Source organism: Leucoraja erinacea, chromosome 10, assembly GCF_028641065.1.
Source record: "Leucoraja erinacea ecotype New England chromosome 10, Leri_hhj_1, whole genome shotgun sequence".
In the NCBI taxonomy this organism is placed as follows: domain Eukaryota; kingdom Metazoa; phylum Chordata; class Chondrichthyes; order Rajiformes; family Rajidae; genus Leucoraja; species Leucoraja erinaceus.
Window position 1 is genome coordinate 10,270,239 of NC_073386.1, and position 18,611 is coordinate 10,288,849.

Here is an 18,611-nt window from a genome sequence, read left to right on the forward strand (position 1 = left end):
CTTCTTAAAAAGTGGGGTTACGTTTGCTACCCGCCAATCCTCTGGAACTACTCCAGAATCTAAGGAGTTTTGAAAGATTATTACTAATGCATCCACTATTTCTGGAGCTACTTCCTTAAGTACTCTGGGATGCAGCCTATCTGGCCCTGGGGATTTACCGGCCTTTAATCCATTCAATTTAACCAACACCACTTCCCGACTAACCTGGATTTCACTCAATTCCTCCAACTCCTTTGACCCGCGGGCCCCTGCTATTTCCGGCAGATCTCTCTATTTCTCCACCAAACTCTCGCCACTCACTCACCCACATGCCCTCCCCCCCCTCCCCCTCCCCCTCCCCCTCTCCCCCTCCCTCTCCCTGACGAGCAACTGTTCTTTTTCTTTCTCATCATGACCCCCCTCTCTCCTCCATGAAAAGCTTGTATGTGCGTGCTACCCCTACAAATAACAGACTACACATGAATACAATGCAGCCGACACCTTGCACAGGTAATGGATGAAGGGAACAACCTTTGCTGCAAGATATAACATTGTTCATTATCAAATGCAATAGGATGGACATCAGAATGCAATTGGCAGTGTAGCCTGCATTTCTGATTGCAATGTTCCTGTATTATAGGTATGTTTTATTTAATCTCCTGCAGGTAATGCCTATGTAATCGCAGATGACCAAGTTGAATACAGATCCGTGTATGCCATTCGCTACATGTGGTGGTATCACTTAATCGGCCTGATCTGGACCAGTGAGTTTCTGCTTGCCTGTCAGCAGATGGCCATCGCTGGAGCTGTGGTGTGTTGTTACTTCAACAGGTAGGAATGAGGAGAGTCGTACGTCTGTTTAACAGGGCACATGTCCAAGTACTATTTGGTCAGAAAAGCCATTCGCTAACCAGCCAGGAAAGGACAGGAGCGTCGCTTCACGTTCCTTGTTCCTCAACCGGGAGGCACGGTGGTGCAACGGTAGAGCTGCTGCCTTACAGGACCAGGTTCGATCCTGACTATGGGTGCTAGTATGTAGGGAGTTTGTACGTTCTCTCCGTGACCTGAGTCGGTTTTTCGGGATTTCCGGTTTCCTCCCACCCTCCAAAGACGTAGATTAATTGGTTTGGTATCGTTTTAAAATTTGTCCCTAGTGTGTACAGGATAGTGTTAATGTGCGGGGGATCGCTGGTCAGCGCGGACTCGGTGGGCCCACTGGCCTATTTCCGCACTGTATCTCTAAAACTAAAAATTAAACAAAAACTGGGCCATGATTGTCCATGGAGCTAGTGCTTGGACCACTTGCTTGAGGAAAGTGGGTTTGAATGCAGTTGAACATGGTGAGCTGTGGCACCCTGTTTGCAGGTCACTCACAGACCAGGTTCTGGTTGCGAGCTGTGGCCTCTCCTGTTGATTGCTGGTCCTTCCCATTTTCTTGCCTTGGTTCTACCAAGGCTGACTGGAAACGATCCCATGGGTGCAGTTCAAGCAGGGATCCCGTTTAAGATGCTGACAGACTGGGATCAATCTCTCGGGATATTTCCGACCTCGGACCCATTTCAACATTGGTCTTTCTTGCATCACGTTTCGAAAATTGCTTAACCGTAGAAGCAAAGAACGGCAGATACTTGTTAATAAATAAAGGGACGCAACATGCCGGAGTAACTCAGCGGGTCAGGCAGCATCTCCGGAAAACATGGTCTGAAAAAGGGCCTTGACCCGAAACATCACCTATCCATGTTCTCCAGGGCTGCTGCCCGACCTGTTGAGTTACTCCAGCACTTTGTGTTCCTACGAAAAGTGTTTGATCTGTTTGACTAATGATGGGTGGTTCTGGTGCCGCCATGGCCACCATAACTCTTGTGATGTAGAAACATAGAAACTAGGTGCAGGAGTAGGCCATTCGGCCCTTCGAGCCAGCACCTCCATTCAATGTGATCATGGCTGAACATCCACAATCAGTACCCCGTTCCTGCCTTCTCCCCATATCCCTTGATTCCACTAGCCCTAAGAACTCTATCTAACTCTCTTTTGAAAGCATTCAGTGAATTGGCCTCTCTGAGGCATAGAATTCCACAAATGCACAACTCTGTGAAAAAGTTTGTCCTCATCTCAGTTCTTTTTTTTTTGTTTTGTTTTTTTTTTTTGTTTTTTTTTTTTTTGTTTATTTTATTAGAAGTTAATACAGTACAAAACAGTACAGTGGAACCTAATTTTAGGTGCCAACTATGTCATACCGTAATCCATTCTATGTACAACCTCTAGTTTTATGTTTTGAGAAGGAAGTAAGCAAGACAAGAAAAAGAAAACAATAGAAAGGGGAAAAAGAGGAAAAATAGATGGTAGAGAATAGAAAAACGTGAAGTGTGTATATAAAAAAAAAAAGAAAAAGTGGAAAGTAGAAATAGGAGAGAAGGCCCCTTAAAAGAGAAATTTTCAAATCTGTATTCGGAGATGTAGATCTATCCACGGCATGAACTGAAATCAGCAATCTTTACGGTACCGCTGCATCACATGATTCCAAAAAGTCGATGAAAGGAGACCAACTCCTTAAGAATTGGTCATATTTATCTATTAGTCGGAGTCTCATTTCTTCAAGGCGTGCTATGTCCATCATATTCCTAATCCACATTTTAACAGTTGGTATGGTTGTATTTTTCCAAAATTTAAGTATCAATTTCTTTCCAATTATTAACCCATAATTTAAAAAAACGTTTTATTTAAATTGATATCTTCTATTATTATTCCAAATATAATCCATTCCGTTTTAGGTTCTATTCTCATCTCAGTTCTAAATGGCCTACCCCTTATTCTTAAAATGTGGCCCCTGGTTCTGGACTCCCCCAACATCGGGAACGTGTTTCCTGCATCTACCCGGTCCAATCCCTTAATAATCTTATATGTTTCTATGATCCCCTTTCATCCTTCTAAATTCCAGTGTATACAAGCCCAGTCGCTCCATTCTTTCATCATTTGACAGTCCCGCCATCCTGGGAATTAACCTTGTGGACCTATGCTGCACACTCTTAATAGCAAGAAACTCCTTCCTCAAATTAGAAGACCAAAACTGCACACAATACTCCAGGTGTGGTCTCACCAGGGCTCTGTACAACTGCAGAAAGACCTCTTTGCCCCTATACTCAACTCCTCTCGTTATGAAGGCCAACATGCCATTAGCTTTCTTCACTGGCTGCTGTACCTGCATACTTACTTTCAGTGAATGATGAACAAGGACACCCAGGACTCGTTGTACTTCCCCTTTTCCTAACCTGACATAATAATCTGCCTTCCTGTTCTTGCCACCAAAGTGGATAACCTCACATTTATCCACGTTGTACTGTGTCTGCCATGCATCTGCCCACTCACCCAACCTTACCAAATTACCCTGCATCCTCATAGCATCCTCTGCACCGTTCACACTGCCACCCAGCTTTGTGTCATCTGCAATTTTGCTAACGTTACTTTTAATTCCTTCATCTAAATCATTACTGCATATTGTAAATGGCTGCGAGTCCCAGCACCGAGCCTTGCGGCACCCCACTAGTCACTGCCTGCCATTCTGCCACGGGTGATCATAGAAACATAGAAACATAGAAAATAGGTGCAGGAGTAGGCCATTTGGCCCTTCGAGCCTGCACCGCCATTCAATATGATCATGGCTGATCATCTAACTCAGTATCCTGTACCTGCCTTCTCTCCTTATCCCCTGACCCCTTTAGCCACAAGGGCCACATCTAACTCCCTCTTAAATATAGCCAATGAACTGGCCTCAACTACCTTTTGTGGCAGAGAATTCCACAGATTCATCATGCAGAATCAGTACCCTGTTCCAGCTTTCTCCCCATATCCTTTGATTCCGTTAGCCCTAAGAGCTAAATCTAAGAGCTAAAGAGCTAAAGTCTTGGTGAGACCACACCTGGAGTATTGCGTACAGTTTTGGTCTCCAAATCTGAGGAAGGACATTATGGCCATAGAGGGAGTGCAGAGACGGTTCACCAGACTGATTCCTGGGATGTCAGGACTGTCTTATGAAGAAAGACTGGATAGACTTGGTTTATACTCTCTAGAATTTAGGAGATTGAGAGGGGATCTTATAGAAACTTACAAAATTCTTAAGGGGTTGGACAGGCTAGATGCAGGAAGATTGTTCCCGATGTTAGGGAAGTCTAGGACAAGGGTCACAGCTTAAGGATAAGGGGGTAAATCCTTTAAAACCGAGATGAGAAGAACTTTTTTCACACAGAGAGTGGTGAATCTCTGGAACTCTCTGCCACAGAGGGTAGTCGAGGCCAGTTCATTGGCTATATTGAATGGCGGTGCAGGCTCGAAGGGCCGAATGGCTTACTCCTGCACCTAATTTCTATGTTTCTAAATCTAACTCTCTCTGGAATACAATGCATGTAATTTGCACCCTGGGGCTTGAGTTTAATTGTGAGCCCAATTCCAGCACTGTTCATTGGACTGCTCAAGGGTAGGTGCTGCTGTGTTTTGGGCTCGAGTCCCACATCTCACTGTGCTTTGGACCTTGAGTCTTTGCTGGAGTAACGTTGCTCACATTTAATGCATCGGGCATTGTCTACGCTTCGTTTTACTCCAGGCCTCCGACTAATGCATGATCACTGGATGATTCTCTCTCCTCAGGGACAAGCATAATCTGCCCAGCTACCCAATCCTCAGTTCTATTTCGAGGTTCTTTAATTACCATCTGGGAACAGTTGCGAAGGGCTCGTTTATAATCACACTCGTCCGAATTCCACGGATTATTCTTCTGTACGTTTACAGCAGTCTGAAGGGAAAGGTAAGACTCAGAGTCAGGAATGGGATTCGATTCCAGTCCTTTTTGATGTTTCTCAAGACACTCGTGTCCATTTGAAAGGAAATGTTGCCATTCACACTATATATTTTGCACCCCGTGACTCAGAGTGCATTTTACTGGAGTGCAATTTGGAAGATCTTTATGAACTTTTTTTTAAAATATTTTAAAAGAGGGCAAGTTGTATTCAATTGAATCCAGCTGCTAATAATTTATTTTGTCTTTGATTTTGAAAGCTTAGCTTTAATCCAGCTCATTTTGGTTCCAGTAATATTATTGGCAATCTACAGCTCCCCATCTGGCTGTGAGATCAATTATTGCTTGTGGACTGGAGCTGTGTTTTGGGACACAGCAGCTTATCATCATCTGCTTCTGGTATGGGAACATCGTGTCCAGTGAGATGATTTCAGAAACGGGTTACTCTCGCGTTGTGAGACGAGGAATTGAAAAGTTTTCTAAAGGCGAGACGCCTGTGCTGCCGTTTCAATGTGAACGAGATAGGCACCCTTCTTCGGCCCCGACCCGAAACGTCACCCATTCCTTCTCCCCGGAGATGCTGCCTGTCTCGCTGAGTTACTCCGAGTATTTTGGGTCTACAATGTAAACCAGCATCTGCAGTTCCTTCCGAAACAACACCCAGTCATTGATTTACACCTCAAATGCTCCACAAATGGAAGAGCTCTAGTCAGGGTGTCCGGCTGATATCCACGACTCTTGAGGCACATTTTGTGCCGCTGCCTATCCTAGCAGCTCACCACTATGGTACCTACCCACCATTGGGGCGAAGTGAGGTTTGTGGCATGGTGAGGAGTTGATTAGCTTTCATTGCCCTCATTAAAGTTCTCATGTATAGGAAGGAACTGCAGATGCTGCTTTAAACCGAAAATAGACACAAAATGCTGGAGTAACTCAGCGGGACAGGCAGCATCTCTGGAGAGAAAGAATGGGTGACGTTTCGTGCCGAGACCCTTTTTCAGACAGTCAGGGGGCGGGGAGGGAGTGACAGAGATATGGAAGGGTCGGGTGTGAAAATGACCGATCAAAGGGGACGATGATCAAGGAAAATGTAGAATGGTTCCTTGTTAGCTGAGGGGAAGGTGAAGGTGACAACGAGGCATACAATCAGTAACATTTAATCAGGAGGGCAGTGAAACGTTGGAGAATTAGGATTGGGGAGGGACAGAGAAAGAAGCAAAGCAAGGGTTACTTGTGGGTCGGTGAGAGGAGCGCAGGGGAGGGGAGCGCATGTGGGTGAGTGAGTGGCGAGACATAGAGACATGGAAGGGTTAGGTGTGAAAACAAGAATCATAGCAGGGGAGCAGCGAGGGAGGGTGTTGTCAACCTGACAAGTCCATCTGCAGAGTCCCTGCTGTATCTACACTACCCGTCCACCTGTACCAAGAACTAAAGGGGACCCCGTTGGTGGGGGGGGGGGACCATGTGGGGATGAGTACTTTTTGTCAGTTTGTCGATGCCTTTCTTTATACTCAAAAACAAAGAAATTCACTGCACCTGGCTAGGTACGTGACAATAAAGCCTCACATCTTAAAGAGAGTTTGAATGAACTGTCATACTAAACATAAAACAAAGTTTGGAAGAGGAACAGGGCCGTAGAGGCATACAGCGCAGAGAAAGGCCCTTTGGCCCAACTCGTCCATGCTGACCAAGATGCCCCATCAAACTGATCCCATTTGCCCCGTGTTTGGCTCATATCCTTCTAAACCTTTGCTATCCACGTACCCTTTTAGCTGCTGTGAATCCGTCTCTACTACCCCGCTCACAGCTTATTCCATATACTCTCCACACGCTGAGAGTAAACGTTGCCCCTCAGGTTCCCAGATGCCCCTCAGAGACGGAATGGAGATTGTTTTGGATTTGTTGGTGATTTTAAGCTGACGCATTTTTCCACCATCTCTTTCAGGAAAATGCCTGTGCCAGGTGCCTGCTCAAGAGTTGCCAGTGCTGTCTGTGTTGCTGCGAAAAATGTCTGCAGTATTTGAACCAGGTACTTCTCTCCTGATAGAACCGCTAATCAAGAAATGGGGCTTGTTGCAATAATCTTTAGTTAGGACAACATGAAAGGTATGTCACAGAAATGGGCCATTCGGCCCACCCTGTCCATGCTGATTTAAAGTCATAGAGTGATACAGTGTGGAAACAGGCCCTTCGGCCCAACTTGCCCACACCAGCCAACAATGTCCCAGCTACACTAGTCCTACCTGCCTGCATTTGGTCCATATCCCTCCAAACCTGTCCTATCCATCTACCTGTCTAACTGTGCCTTAAATGTTAGAATAGTCCCAGCCTCAACTACCTCCTCTGGCAGCTTGTTCCATACACCCAAGTTAAAAAGGTTACCCTTCAGAATCCTATTAAATCTTTTTCTCTTCAGCTTGAACCTATGTCCTCTGGTCCTCGATTCCCTTACTCTGGGCAAGAGACTCTGTGCATCTACCCGATTTATTCCACTCATGATTTTGTACACCTCGATAAGATCACCCCTCATCTTCCTGCGCTCCAAGGAATAGAGACCCAGCCTGCTCAACCTCTCCCTGTAGCTTAGACACTCTAGTCCTGGCAACATCCTCGAAATTTTCTCTGAACCCTTTCCAGCTTGACAATATCTTTCCTATAACATGGTGCCCAGAACTGAACACAATATTTTAAATGCGATCTCGCCAACGTCTTGTACAACTGCAACATGGCCTCCCAACTGGGATTTATGTCCTCAAGACAGTGGCAGTCAGTGGATGAAGATTTGCCCTCTGGATCAGAGGATACAAATGTATCCACATGCGATCTATCCTTTCAAAAGTTGCCGTGCAAATTAAATATGTACACAATAACAACAAAATCTGAAGAAGTGAAGGAGGAAAGTGTCTGGAATTTTTTCCAGAACTGGTCACACCCCATGCACACTCATTTGGTAATCCCTATAGAGCTGAATCCATAATTATGCCTTTGGGTTGGAGACAAGTCCCTCCACTGTGACAGCCTCTTTCCAAGATGTTTTACAGAAAACAACGTCAACCCTTCACCTACTTGCCTCACAACGCTGAGAGCAAAATTTCTGGGTTTTTTTAATTGAAATTGGTGCCATTGCTTAGACTTCAAGGCCAGCTGCCTTTGTCCAGGGTTTGAATAGTGCACAAAGCAGGCCTATTGATCCGGCTCTGCCTTTCATAGCTGGGAGGAGCCAGCTTGAATGGTTGAAGGGTAAAGGTTTATCAGGGAGCCAGAGAGAGCGGGGGTGGGGGGAAAGAGGGACCATCGGAACAACAGGAGGGGAATCTGTCATGCTCCGACTTACAGCTCCAAGAACTCAACCAGGGATCCATCATTACAAGTTTCTGTTTTATCTAGGAAAAGTATAAGAAAAAATTTAGTATTAAGAAAAAATTCTTTATATACTTTGAAACATATAATTTTGGAAACATTTTTTTTAAAGGTCTCTTCACCATAATGTTCAGTTTTCAAAATGCAATTCACGCTTTTTTCTTAACTAATTACATTAAACCTTTTCTTTTTTTAATTTAAAAATTATATATTTGAAGTTGGACTTCTTGTCTTAATATCTCCTTTTTATAAGAGCATTTTAAGTTTTGCAACTAGTCGTCAATGTTTTGTTTTCTTCACATCATGCTGTTGCTTGCACTCGCCTTGCCTTGTTATTTTCTATGTCAGTGAGGCTTGACAAATGAGGAGAGTGTCATTGTTACAATGAACACACAGAGGGGATGAATGTATCAGAGAAAAACTAGATGGTGATAGTTGCACGATTTCCCAATGGTTTGTTGGCAGAGTACTGAGTTGTAAATGACAGCTGTAAAACCACTGAGGCTCAGTCGCTGTTGAGTTTTAGATGTCCCGGTGCTTAAGACTGACGCACAGTTCCCTCGCAAAATTCAGTATCTCGGACGATGGCACGCTGAAGCTCCTTCTAAGCCTTTCGGGTGTTCCCAGGTAAACTTCTGGCACAGACTCTTCGATGCTAAAGGCAGGGTTCCGTGGTTGCCATGGCAGCCATCGATCCAAGGCCTCAGTGCATTGCAAAGTATCTCTCATTTTTACCACACAGTTCGACTGCTACACAAAGCAGCGATTATTCACAGCAAGTCGTCCGTGAAAAAAGGGGAATTGGAAACGTGCCATAGTGCTGTTCTCATGGCTCTCAGCTGCCATTGTCATCCCTGGTGGCTCGCCAGAAAATCATTGCACCCATAAACATCCCTATACTTTATACTAATAAAATATCTAATGGTACAATTTTTCAAACCTAACCCTATAATGTCGCTAGTCCTGCGTTTGTTCCAAACAACGTTTGTTGTTCAGGATTAGCTTGAGCCCAGTTTGGATTTGAACAAAGCTGTTTCTATTGAAAATGAAATGGATCAAAGACAATTGACCCATTTTCGTTTTCAAATAAATCACCGCCCAGCGACCCTTTACGTTGTGGTGGGCAGCCCGCTTTAATAATTCAGACTTATTTTCTTCCAAGCAGAAGCTGTGAAGGCAGAGCCCACTCATTCTGTTTAAACATCTTCAGCTTCAGGTTAGATGGCCACAAAATGCTGGCGTAACTCAGCGGGTCAGACAGCATCTCTGGAGAAAAGGAATAGGTGATGTTGTGAATCGAGACCCTTCTCGACCCGAAACGTCACCTATTCCTTTTCTCCAGAGATGCTGACTGTTCCGCTGAGTTACTCCAGCATTTTGTGTCTGTTTTCGTTTTAAACCAGCATCGGCAGTTCCTTCCTACACATTAACTTTATTATTAATCTCCCCATCAAATAATTCATCAATCGTTGCAGGTCAACAGATTTTACAGATCCTGAAATAAGGAGTTGGTTTCTCCGACTGAAACTGCAGGATTCTCTCTCTGTTCCCTCTGCACCTTCTCCCCTTGATGTCTTGCATTTGAAAGACTCGATTAACGTGATGTAACATTTGATGGTTGTCCTGCTCCCCGAATCACAAGATTTGTAATCTGTTGATTTAAAAATTAATTTTGCCTGCGATATCGATTGGAATTCTTGAGCAGCTTATAAATGTATTTAACTGGGAAGCAAAGATAGACGCTACATCTTTGAACTAGAAACAACTGCCCTGGGAATAAAGTCAAATAACCATGTAGCATATAACCATAAAACCATATAATGTGAGGCAATATCAACAATATAATCTAGACTCCTAACTTCACACTGTCTGAGTAAATACCCAGGATATAAAGTGGATATGTTTAATGGCTTGTTGAATATCGTTTTATCCCATCGCTGTGTAAAAGGAGACTGAGAGTATGAGCCAGGATGGGGGAAGATAGAATAATACAGGTTTTAGCTCTGTTCAGTTTAGTTTATTGTATCATGTATCATGTACATGATGTACCATGTACATATTGTATCATGTTTATTGTATCATGTATTGTATTAATGATCTGGATGAGGGAATTGAAGGCAATATCTCCAAGTTTGCGGATGACACTAAGCTGGGGGCAGTGTTAGCTGTGAGGTGGATGCTAGGAGACTGCAAGGTGACTTGGATAGGCTGGGTGAGTGGGCAAATGTTTGGCAGATGCAGTATAATGTGGATGCAAAATGTGAGGTTATCCATTTTTGTGGGAAAATCAGGAAAGCGAACTATTTACAAAGTGGTGGCCGTGTGGGAAAGGGGGAGATGCCGCGAGACCTGGGTGCCATGGTACAGCCGTCATTGAAGGTCGGGACGCAGGTGCAGCAGGCAGTAAAGAAAGACAATGGTATGTTAGCTTTCATTGCAAAACGATTTGAGTATAGGAGCAGGGAGGTTCTACTGCAGTTGTACAGGGTCTTGGTGAGACCACACCTGGAGTATTACGTACAGTTTTGGTCTCCAAATCTGAGGAAGGACATTATTGCCATAGAGGGAGTGCAAAGACGGTTCACCAGACTGATTCCTGGGATGGCAGGACTGTCTTATGAAGAAAGACTGGATAGACTTGGTTTATACTCTCTAGAATTTAGGAGATTGAGAGGGATCTTATAGAAACTTACAAAATTCTTAAGGGGTTGGACAGGCTAGATGCAGGAAGATTGTTCCCGATGTTAGGGAAGTCCAGGACAAGGGGTCACAGCTTAAGGATAAGGGGGAAATCCTTTAAAACCGAGATGAGAAGAACTTTTTTTCACACAGAGAGTGGTGAATCTCTGGAACTCTCTGCCACAGAGAGTAGTTGAGGCCAGTTCATTGGCTATATTTAAGAGGGAGTTAGATGTGGCCCTTGTGGCTAAGGGAATCAGGGGGTATGGAGAGAAGGCAGGTACGGGATACTGAGTTGGATGATCAGCCATGATCATATTGAATGGCGGTGCAGGCTCGAAGGGCCGAATGGCCTACTCCTGCACCTAATTTCTATGTTTCTATGTTTCTATGTACCGAGGTACAGTGAAAAGCTTTTGTTGCGTGCTAACCACTCAGCGGAAAGACAATACATGATTACATTCGATGGCATCCGCAGTGTACAGATACATGATAAAGAGAATAATGTTTAGTGCAAGATAAAGTCCAGTAATGTCCGATCAAAGATAGGCCGAGTGTCTTCAATAAGGTAGAACTGGATGGCTTTAGTTGTCGGTAGGATGGTTCAGTTGCCTGATAAGAGCTGGGAAGAAGCTGTCGCTGAATCATAGATACATAGACAATAGGTGCAGGAGTAGGCCATTTGCCCCTTTGAGCCAGCACCGCCATTTAATGTGATCATGGCTGATCATCCACATTCAGTACCCCGTTCCTGCCTTCTCATACCCCTTGATTCCACTAGCCCTAAGAGCTTTATCTAACTCTCTTTTGAATGCATCCAGTGAATCGGCCTCCACTGCCTTCCGAGGCAGAGAATTCCACAGATTCACAACTCTCTGGGTGAAAAAGATTTTCCTCATCTCAGTTCTAAATGGCCTACCCCTTATTTTTCAACTGTGGCCCCTGGTTCCGGACTCCCCCAACATCGGGAACATATTTCCTACATTTAGCCTGTTCAATCCCTTAATAATTGTATATGTTTCCATAAGATCCACTCTCATCCGTCTAAATTCCAGTGAATACATGCCCAGTCGTTCCATTCTTTCATCATACGACAGTCCTGCCATCCCGGGAATTAACCTGTGTTTAAGAGGGAACTGCAGATGCTGGAGAATCGAAGGTTACACAGAAAAGCTGGAGAAACTCAGCGGGTGCAGCAGCATCTATGGATCGAAGGAAATAGGCAACGTTTCGGGCCGAAACCCTTCGGGTTTCTGCCCGAAACGTTGCCTATTTCCTTCGCTCCATAGATGCTGCTGCACCCGCTGAGTTTCTCCTGGGAATTAACCTAGTGAACCTACGCTGCACTCCCTCCGTAGCAAGAATGACCTTCCTCAAATTATGTGCAGAAGTGGACATGGTGCAGAATGAGTAAACGATGCTTTAAATTTGCATTAGCTGTAGGTGCTTGATAATCGGCCGATCTCCACCTCTGTCTCTCAGTTTCCTGTGACACAATGCCGATCCCGTCAGTGGCTGCAGGGGGAGGGGGTGTCAGAGAGAGAGAGAGACAGAGAGAGAGGCCTAGCAGCCTTATAATCAGATGCCACTTTAGAACAACAGCAGTGTTTGCGGTCGTACATCGGAAAGATTGAATGGCTGTTAGGGGTCAGTGCAGCTTTCATTCGGCTGATATCATGGGGTGCAGGCTTTGAACTCTCAGTTGTTAGTCTAGGCATGAGGAAAAAGTACTGTAGTTCAGCAGGTCACAGAGACCAGCGATTATCTCAGCGGCTGGGGGCTATTAGAAGAGGGTATCAGCTTTGTGCCCCAGGCACAAGGTTTTCCACAGTATCTCGACTGCCGAAACCATTGGCACAAACATCTTGCAATTCGGGTGGGTGGAATGTTTCCTGGCAGAGGCATTGACTTGATGAGACGAAGGCCAATGGTTTTTTTGTCGTGATTCCTCACTGCACCAAGCACACTCGCTCTCCTTCCTCAGCGGGCACATCCCCATGCTAACTGTTCACAAAGGCATATTCAGGGGCTTGGCGGTGGGATCCGGGTTTTCCAGGCAATGGGTAACGCCCGTGTGGAACAGTTTGTACCGATCGATAGTTTGTGCAGGTGATAATGAGAGAGGTTTCTGAAGCAGCTCATTTTTGGAGCAGTCCTCGCCACGAATTGAATGCAAAACATTTAGAGAATTGGCATGCGTGACAATTGGCATGCAGCCTATTGGCGCGCAGACCCAAGCAGGTGGGACTAGTGTAGATGGGGCCTCTTTCCACATTCAATGACTCTTGAGTTGAGGATACCAAAGGTTCAACACACTATTAAACATGTGTGTACATTTAGAAACATAGAAAAATAGGTGCAAGAGTAGGCCATTCGGCCCTTCGAGCCAGCACTGCCATTCAATATGATCTTCTTCTTATTGAGTCCATACACAAGATTAGAATTTGTTCAGCCGGAGCTGAACGCACTTCTCAGCATCTGCACACAATGGTGTTTGTCTTGTGCTTCTTGTGCATGGTGGTGGAAACATTGGTGGGAGCAGGGCCGCGACGTGAACGCTCTTTCCTTGACCGCCATTCAATGTGGTCACGGCTGATCATCCAAAATCAGTACCCCGTTCCTGCTTTTTCCCCATATCCCTTGACTCCGCTAACTCTAAGAGCTAAATCTAACTCTCTCTTGAAAACATCCACTGTCTTCTGTGGCAGAGAATTCCACAGATTCACAACTCTCTGGATAAAAAAAGTCTCAGTCCTAAATACCGCTTATTCTTAAACTGTGACCCTCTGCTTAAGGTGTGTGATTTGTATCCTAACAAGCTAGTTAGGATATCTTCTGACTGGGACAGACTGTTCACATCTATTCAGCTGAACACATCCATTCAGTTTGCCTGGCCCTTGTGATCGCCCAGTTGCTAAACACTTTAACTCCTCCTCCCATTCCCACACTGACCTTTGTGTCCTCGGCCTCCTCCATTGTCAGAGTTGAGGCCCAATGCAAATTGGAGGAACAATGAGAGATATCCCCCTTCCCCCTCCCCCCTCCCCTCCCCCTTCTCCCCCCCCCCCTCCTCCCCCCATACCAGCTCTCTGATTAGTCGAACTGCCCCCTGATTACATTTTACTGATTGCATGTCCTCGTTGTCATCTTCCCTTCAGCTAACAATGAACCATACATTTTCCTTGATCATCATCCCATTTGATCTGTCGTTTTCACACCTTACCCATCCTTATCTCTGTGTCTCCCTCTCCCTTGACTCTCAGTCTGAAGAAAGGCCTCGAGCCGAAATGTTACCCATTCCTTCTCTCCAGGGATGCTGCCTGTCCCGCTGAGTTACTCCAACATTTTGTGTCCATCTTTGGGGTAAACCAGCATCTGCAGTTCCTTCCTATAAATGAGAATTTTAATGAGGGCATTGAAAGCTAATCAACCCCTCACCATGACCCAAACCCCACCTTGTCGCAATGGTGGGTAGACCCCAGAGTGGTGAGCCGCTAGGTTAGGCAGGGGCACAAAATGTGCCTCAAGAGTCGTGGATATCAGCCGGTCAATACACCCTGACTAGAGATCTTCCATTTGTGGAGCTCCAGTGTCGTGAAACAATGACTGGCTGCTGTTTAGGAAGGAACTGCAGATGCATTGAAGATAGACACAAAATGCTGGAGTGACTCAGGCAGCATCTCTGAATGGGTGACTTCCTGGGTCGAGACTGAAGAAGGGTCCAACCCGAAACGTCACCCATTCCTTCGCTCCAGAGATGCTGCCTGTCCCGCTGAGTTACTCCAGCATTTTGTGTCTATCTTTAATGGGTGTTGCTGTTCAACGTGAGCTGTGGAGGTTGGATTCACGTTGTTGGTAAGGCTTTTCCTGCAAGCGCGTAGAACAGAGAACGGTACAGGGCAAGGACATACCCTTTGCCTCACAATGCCTATGCCAACCATGGTGCCAATTTCAAACTAATCCCAGCTGCATGCACTTTGTCAATGTCTCTCCTTACCCTGTGATCATGTGTCATTCTACACTCTCTTCGGTATACATTACCTTTAAATTGGCAAGTATTTTATTCAATTTGCTCTGTTTCAATGGGCTAGGATCCCAAATAAACATTGAATGAAATACACATTCAGATTGGTTTCCCTATGACCATGCCATTTCCTGTAGCTGTGTTATGTCAGTGTAAAACCACCACGGGAGCCAGCTTTTGGCTACTGAGGTTATTGGATGTTGGGACCACACTTGGAGCACTGTGCTTGGTTCTGGTCTCCCAGCCACAGGGGGATGTCATTGACTTGGAAAGGTTGCAGAACATTTTTAACAGGAATCTGAGGGGTAACATTTTCACACAATGGGTGGCGGGCGCATGGAACAAGCTGCCAGAGGATGTAGTTGAGGCAGGGACTATCCCAAAGTTTAAGAAACAGTTAGACAGGTACATGGATAGGACAGATTTGGAGGGATGTGGCTCAAACGAGGGCAGGTGGGACTAATGTAGTTGGGACATGTTGGCCGGTGTGGACAAGTGGACGGAAGGGCCTGTTTCCACACTGTATGACTGACTATAAAAGACTCATAAGGATGATACCGGGAGTGAAGGGCTTATCCCATCTACACTAGTCCCACCTTCCTGCGTTTAGCCCCATACCCTTCTAAACCAGTCCTATCCATGTTGTTGAGTTATATTGAGGCTTGGGTTATAGGTTTAGACTGGGGTGAGCCTCTGAGGCTGAGGGATGACTTTATGGAGGTGTACAGTATAAAACCACAAAGGGCATGGACAAGGTGAATGGTCCATGCCCAAGGTTAGGGGAATCTAAAAGAGATTATAGATTTAAGGTGAGAGGGGAAAGATTTAAACAGGACAATTATTTCCAGAGGGTCAACTGTCTCACACAGTATGAGGTGGGTATATGGAACGAGCTGTCAAAGGATTTGGAAGAGGCAGATGTAATTACAGCATTTAAAAGACATTTGGACAAATACATGGAAGGAAAAAAAAGGTTCAGAGATATGGGCCATATGCAGGCAAATGTATTGAGGCATGAGCAAGCTGGACTGCAAGGTCTGTTAGTGCTGAATAACTCTCTGACTTTCATAGTATTATTATTGGAACCAATGTTAACCTGCATGCTGGTGTTAATGGAATTCTGAGCAGGGAAGTTAGCTTTATTCTTCTAACTTTATTTTTGCTGGAAATAAACCGAGAGAAATGCATTCTTCACACTTCCGATTGGAAACTGGGCTTGTGTGCATGGCTTGAATGTTCAATGTGCAAAGACTTTCCAGTCAGCCCACTTCCCACTGCAGACTGTGATCCCACCACTGCTGTCTAGCGACTCAACGAGGACAGAATTCATGTATCAACTCCTGCTGAGTTTCACCGTTTGTGTTACTCGTTATCTCCTCCCCCACGGCCCACAACGGACCATTGTGGGCTCCACATTTCCTTGATCATCGTTGCTGGCTTACATCTGTCTTGTTGCATATCTTTCATTAATCTGTTTTATGTACCTTTTCATATCTCTCGGTTCCCTCTCCCCTGACTCTCAGTCTGAAGAAGGGTCTCGACCCCAAATGTCACCTTTTCCTTCTCACCAGAGATGCTGTCTGACACACTGAGTTACTCCAGCTTTTTGTGTCATATGTTCTCATATCAACACCGTGGACTTTCAATGTACCCATTGTCATTCCGATTTCTGTTGGTATTGAAGGTGAACCCTCAATTGATCTGCTGAGGAGATGCCAATTAACTGATACGATGTTGTGAGGATCAAGTCGGGAACAATGAGCAGTGCATTTATTGTATTTGCAAAGAAATGAGGGATTCCTAACCATATGTAGTTGTAGGAAAGCCATAAGTTTAGTTTTTAGTTTAGAGATACATCACGGGACCAGGTCCTTCGACCCACCGAGTCCACACCGATCAGCAGTCCCCGCACATTAACACTACCCTACCCTACCTGGGACAATTTTACATTTATACCAACCCAATTAAGCTATAAACCTGTACGTACGTCTTTGGAGTGTGGGAGGACACCGAAGATCTCGGATAAAACCCACGCAGATCACGGGGAGAACGTACAAACTCCGTACAGACAAGCACACGTAGTCAGGATTGAACCCGGGTCTCTGGCGCTGCAAGGCAGTAGCTCTGTGGGTGCGCCACCTTGCCGCAAGGAGAGGAGGCGAGAGAAGGTTGCAAAATGCTCCCGTGAACAATGCTCAGTAACTAAACCCAGATGTGCAATGTAAACTTTTCACGTTCTCTTTCAGAATGCATACATTGCAACTGCGATCAACGGGACAAATTTCTGCACCTCCGCCAAAGATGCTTTCCTTCTCATTGTCAACAATGCGCTGAATGTAGCCACAATCAACTGCTTTGGAGACTTCCTGTTGTTCCTTGGAAAGGTGAGCACTTTAATGCTTTTTAAGATGTGGCACGGTGGCGCAGCGGTAGAGTTGCTGCCTTACAGCGTCAGAGACCTGGGTTCAATCCAGACCACGGGTGCGGTCTGTATGGAGTTTATACGGTCTCCCCGTGACTTGTGTGACTTTTCTCCGGGTGCTCCGGTTTCCTCCCACACTCCAAAGACATACAGGTTTGTAGGTTAATTGGCATCGGTAAAATTGTAAATTGTCCCTAATATGTGTAGGATAGTGTTAGTGTGTGGGGATCACTGGTCAGCATGGACTCGGTGATCCAAAGGGTCTGTTTCTGAACCGTATCTCTAAACTAAACAAAACTAAAAAGATCAACAGAAGTAGGAAAGCCTTTTTGTCAGAATGATTCCACTGGATGGACTCGTTGAGCCAAAGATCGCGTGGAAGCGTTGCTTCTGTTTCATTCAACTTCTGTTGAATGAATTGTCTCCAAATACCCCCTTCACAAGCTCACACCTGAACACAGCCGCCAAGGTGACGTGTGACACCCTGATTTCATAAAATGCTGGAGTAACTCAGCGGGACAGGCAGAATCTGGAAAGAAGGAGTGGGTGGCGTTTCGGGTCGAGACCCTTCTTCAGACTAAGAGCTCTGAAGATGATGTGAGTCATGTAACCACTATCAGTCAATCCATCCATCTGAAATACATCCATCTGAAATACGTCTGAAGAAGGGTTTCGACCCAAAACGTTGCCTATTTCCTTCGCTCCGTAGATGCTGCCTCACCCGTTGAGTTTCTCCAGCATTTTGGTCTACCTTTGATTTTCCAGCATCTGCAGTTCCTTCTTAAACATCTGAAATTGATATTGCTTCATTCTAACATGGCAGCATCTAATCAGGGTGGCGCAGTGGTGCAGCGGTAGAGTTGCACCTTACTGCGCCAGAGACCCGGGTTCAATCCTGACCATGGGTGCTGTCTGTCACCCATTCTTACTCTACAGATGCCACCTGGCCTGCTGGGTTACTCCAGCATTTTACGTCTATGTTTAGAGTAAGCCAGCATCTGCAATTCATCCCTATACATTCCTATACACAATGATTTCATATCCTGGTAAAGACTTGGAGCAAACAGAAAGGGAGGGGAAATAATTGGCTGTAAAAACCTTATCATGTACACGGGTTTAGTTTAGTTTAGAGATACAGCGCCGAAACAGGCCCTTCGGCCCACCGAGTCCACACTGACCTGCGATCCCCGCACATTAACACAAGCCTGCACACACTAGGGACAATTTACACTTATACCAAGTATACAAACCCAAGCCAATAAACCTACAAACCTGTATGTCTTTGTAGTGTGGGAGGAAACCAAAGATCTCGGAGAAACCCCACGCAGGTCACGGGGGGAACGTACAAACTCTGTACA

The 18,611-nt window shown here is 45.4% G+C and overlaps 1 protein-coding gene across 2 annotated transcripts in view; it reads left to right on the top strand.

Annotated features, from left to right (window-relative positions):
• The window catches only part of LOC129700774 (choline transporter-like protein 3), a 67,870-nt gene that overhangs the window by 40,322 nt on the left and 8,937 nt on the right, over positions 1-18,611 (top strand). For both annotated transcript variants that reach the window (XM_055641463.1, XM_055641464.1), the window contains exons 10-13: positions 645-810; positions 4,621-4,777; positions 6,714-6,797; positions 17,078-17,215. In XM_055641463.1, the coding sequence (XP_055497438.1) occupies positions 645-810; positions 4,621-4,777; positions 6,714-6,797; positions 17,078-17,215 (545 nt within the window). The remainder of the gene's footprint in view (positions 1-644; positions 811-4,620; positions 4,778-6,713; positions 6,798-17,077; positions 17,216-18,611) is intronic.